Source organism: Polyodon spathula, chromosome 41 (genome assembly GCF_017654505.1).
Source record: "Polyodon spathula isolate WHYD16114869_AA chromosome 41, ASM1765450v1, whole genome shotgun sequence".
In the NCBI taxonomy this organism is placed as follows: Eukaryota; Metazoa; Chordata; class Actinopteri; order Acipenseriformes; family Polyodontidae; genus Polyodon; species Polyodon spathula.
Genome location: NC_054574.1, coordinates 870,023 through 872,241, shown reverse-complemented (window position 1 = coordinate 872,241; position 2,219 = coordinate 870,023). Strand labels below are relative to the sequence as shown.

Below are 2,219 nucleotides of genomic sequence, written 5' to 3'. Positions count from 1 at the left end.
TGTAATTTATATTCATTTTAGACAAAAACATGTCATTATGAAAGGCTTGTTCTAAGAGATCATTTAAGGCAAGACACACACTAACTTTCCTAACTGATTAATTGCTAATATGTTTACTTGGGCTTTAAATAGTAGTACCCTTGCTATGTACCTCATTAAAAATGTGGTAATTAGACACCATTACATTGTATATGCATTACAGTGATTCACTGCAATTGTGACAGGAACAAATCATTTATTTGCAAAGTAATTCTTATGAAACTGCTGGGTTAAAAGTTAGTACAGTATATTGAATTACAGAGCAGATTTAATTACATTAAATGAAAGTCTAATACAAGATATATACTCAATTGTAAATTATATAAGTTTACATTGTGAGGTTAGAGCTATTAAAAACAACACCCTCTTAGCAATCAGACATGAAATCTCTAAAGAAAATTCTCAATTCCCAAGTAAATCAAATGCATGAATAGACAATACAATTGTTTTTTTTTTTTTTTTTTTATCAAGCAAACTAAACTTTTTTGGACAGGTTTAACATGCAAAAATTATCAATCAGATTAATGCAATTATAAATCAAATTTCTCCAGTTAACAGATTTTAGTAATCATAATCTAAAATTCTATTTTTAATTCTGCTTTTAGTTATGATACTTGCTTTTGGTAACCATTTTTTTCCAAAACTTTTTAAAGAGTTAATGCTAATTTTCCCATTAAAAGGATCCTGTTCCTAACGTGTTGTACCCGTACTTCTAGGAGCTAATGTGAACTTTCAGGTGTTGTTGATATCAAACTGTTAGTTTGACTTTTTAAAATGTTTGTGCTATGTAACATAGATAACAAGATTAGCAATGAGAAAACCTTGACCCAACCTAGCATTTACTTGGTCTGTCCCAGCTTATCTGGCATAATAGAAGCATGGATAATTTAACGTTGCACCAATACCTAACTCTGCTATTGAAACAGATAACGGGAAAAAAACAGTCAAGAGGTGACCATGTCAAATTGGGAATCACTGCCTACTTTTATACAGGACCTGCCATGCATTCAGCTGACAGGCTGAAGACAAACACCAATACCCAGAGGAGATATAATAGCAGCTCCATACTCAACCAGTAGCAACCAGTTTAAAAATTCTACTAGGGATTTTTCAGTGTGCGTTACATCATTAATTTCACTGCAGGATAGGACTCCATTACAACTAACCAGGGTTCAGTTCCTGAAAGACCCTCACACATAGTCCTTCTTGTCATATACACTGGTCGTGACATTGTTTGAAGCTGAGTAAGCCACTCTAGATGGTCTATATGTCTGCTCCGGTTGTGGACAGGAGCAGCAGAGTAGGGCACCCCCAAGGAGCAGAAGACAAGCTGCACCCCAACCAAAGTACATCGAATGCCCAAACTCCCTCTTCTGTGATTCGCCCAGGAGGGGTTCATAGAAGTCCATGGTGATAACATTGGCCGACCAGGAAACAGGGATGAGTTGCATCATCCCAGAAATGATAAAGATGATCCCAGAACTGATGATGACTTTCGGTTTGCGAGCTTCGTCCTCCATGCAGTTGGTGCATTTGGCTCCAGCCACAAAGACCAGAAAGCCCACGATTGTCAGCAGGATGGAGACGACTGTCATGGCTCGGGCAGCTTGGAGATCATCTGGAAGCCCTAGCAGGGAATCATAGACCTTGCACTGCATCTGCCCAGTGCTCTGCACCACACAATTCATCCAGAGACCTTCCCAGATGACCTGTGCCACCACGATGTTCTGCCCAATGAAAGCTGCTACCTTCCACATGGGCAAGATGCAGGCTACCAGGGAACCCAGCCACCCAATGACAGACAAAGTAACTCCAAGGATCTCTAGCCCGGCAGAATACATTATTCACTTTCTTCACTGTTCAACTTTTTTCTGTTCAAAATTCTGGCAGAAAACTTCAGACAGAGTTTCTTTTCGGATGAAGCAGATATCGGATCTCTCCTTCTCAGTCTGTGCTCAACCTGTGATGAGAGAGAGAGAGAGAGAGAGAGAGAGAGAGAGAGAGAGAGAGAGAGAGGGGAGAGATGATTTTACCTTCTAAATATGTCCAAGAAGTTGGAAGGTGGAGTCAGTTTAAGATGGCATCACGCTTGCATTGAAATAAGGTCAAACTAAGGAATGGGCATTATTTCGCCTTTGTTTTTGATTTAGCCACTGAAGGAATTGTTAGTTCTCAGTTTA

At 39.1% G+C, this 2,219-nt stretch overlaps 1 protein-coding gene across 1 annotated transcript; it reads right to left on the bottom strand.

The window, feature by feature from the left end:
* Positions 1-218: 218 nt before the first annotated feature.
* On the bottom strand, positions 219-1,998 carry LOC121305039 (claudin-3-like). Its single transcript, XM_041236548.1, has one exon. It carries the CDS (start codon positions 1,878-1,880, stop codon positions 1,230-1,232), a length of 651 nt encoding a protein of 216 aa, XP_041092482.1. The 5' UTR covers positions 1,881-1,998; the 3' UTR covers positions 219-1,229.
* Between the last annotated feature and the right edge of the window lie 221 nt (positions 1,999-2,219).

Coding starts and splice junctions, on each gene's coding strand:
- LOC121305039 (XM_041236548.1), bottom strand. CDS start 1,880: ATGTATTCTGCCGGGCTAGAGATCCTTGGAGTTACTTTGTCTGTCATT.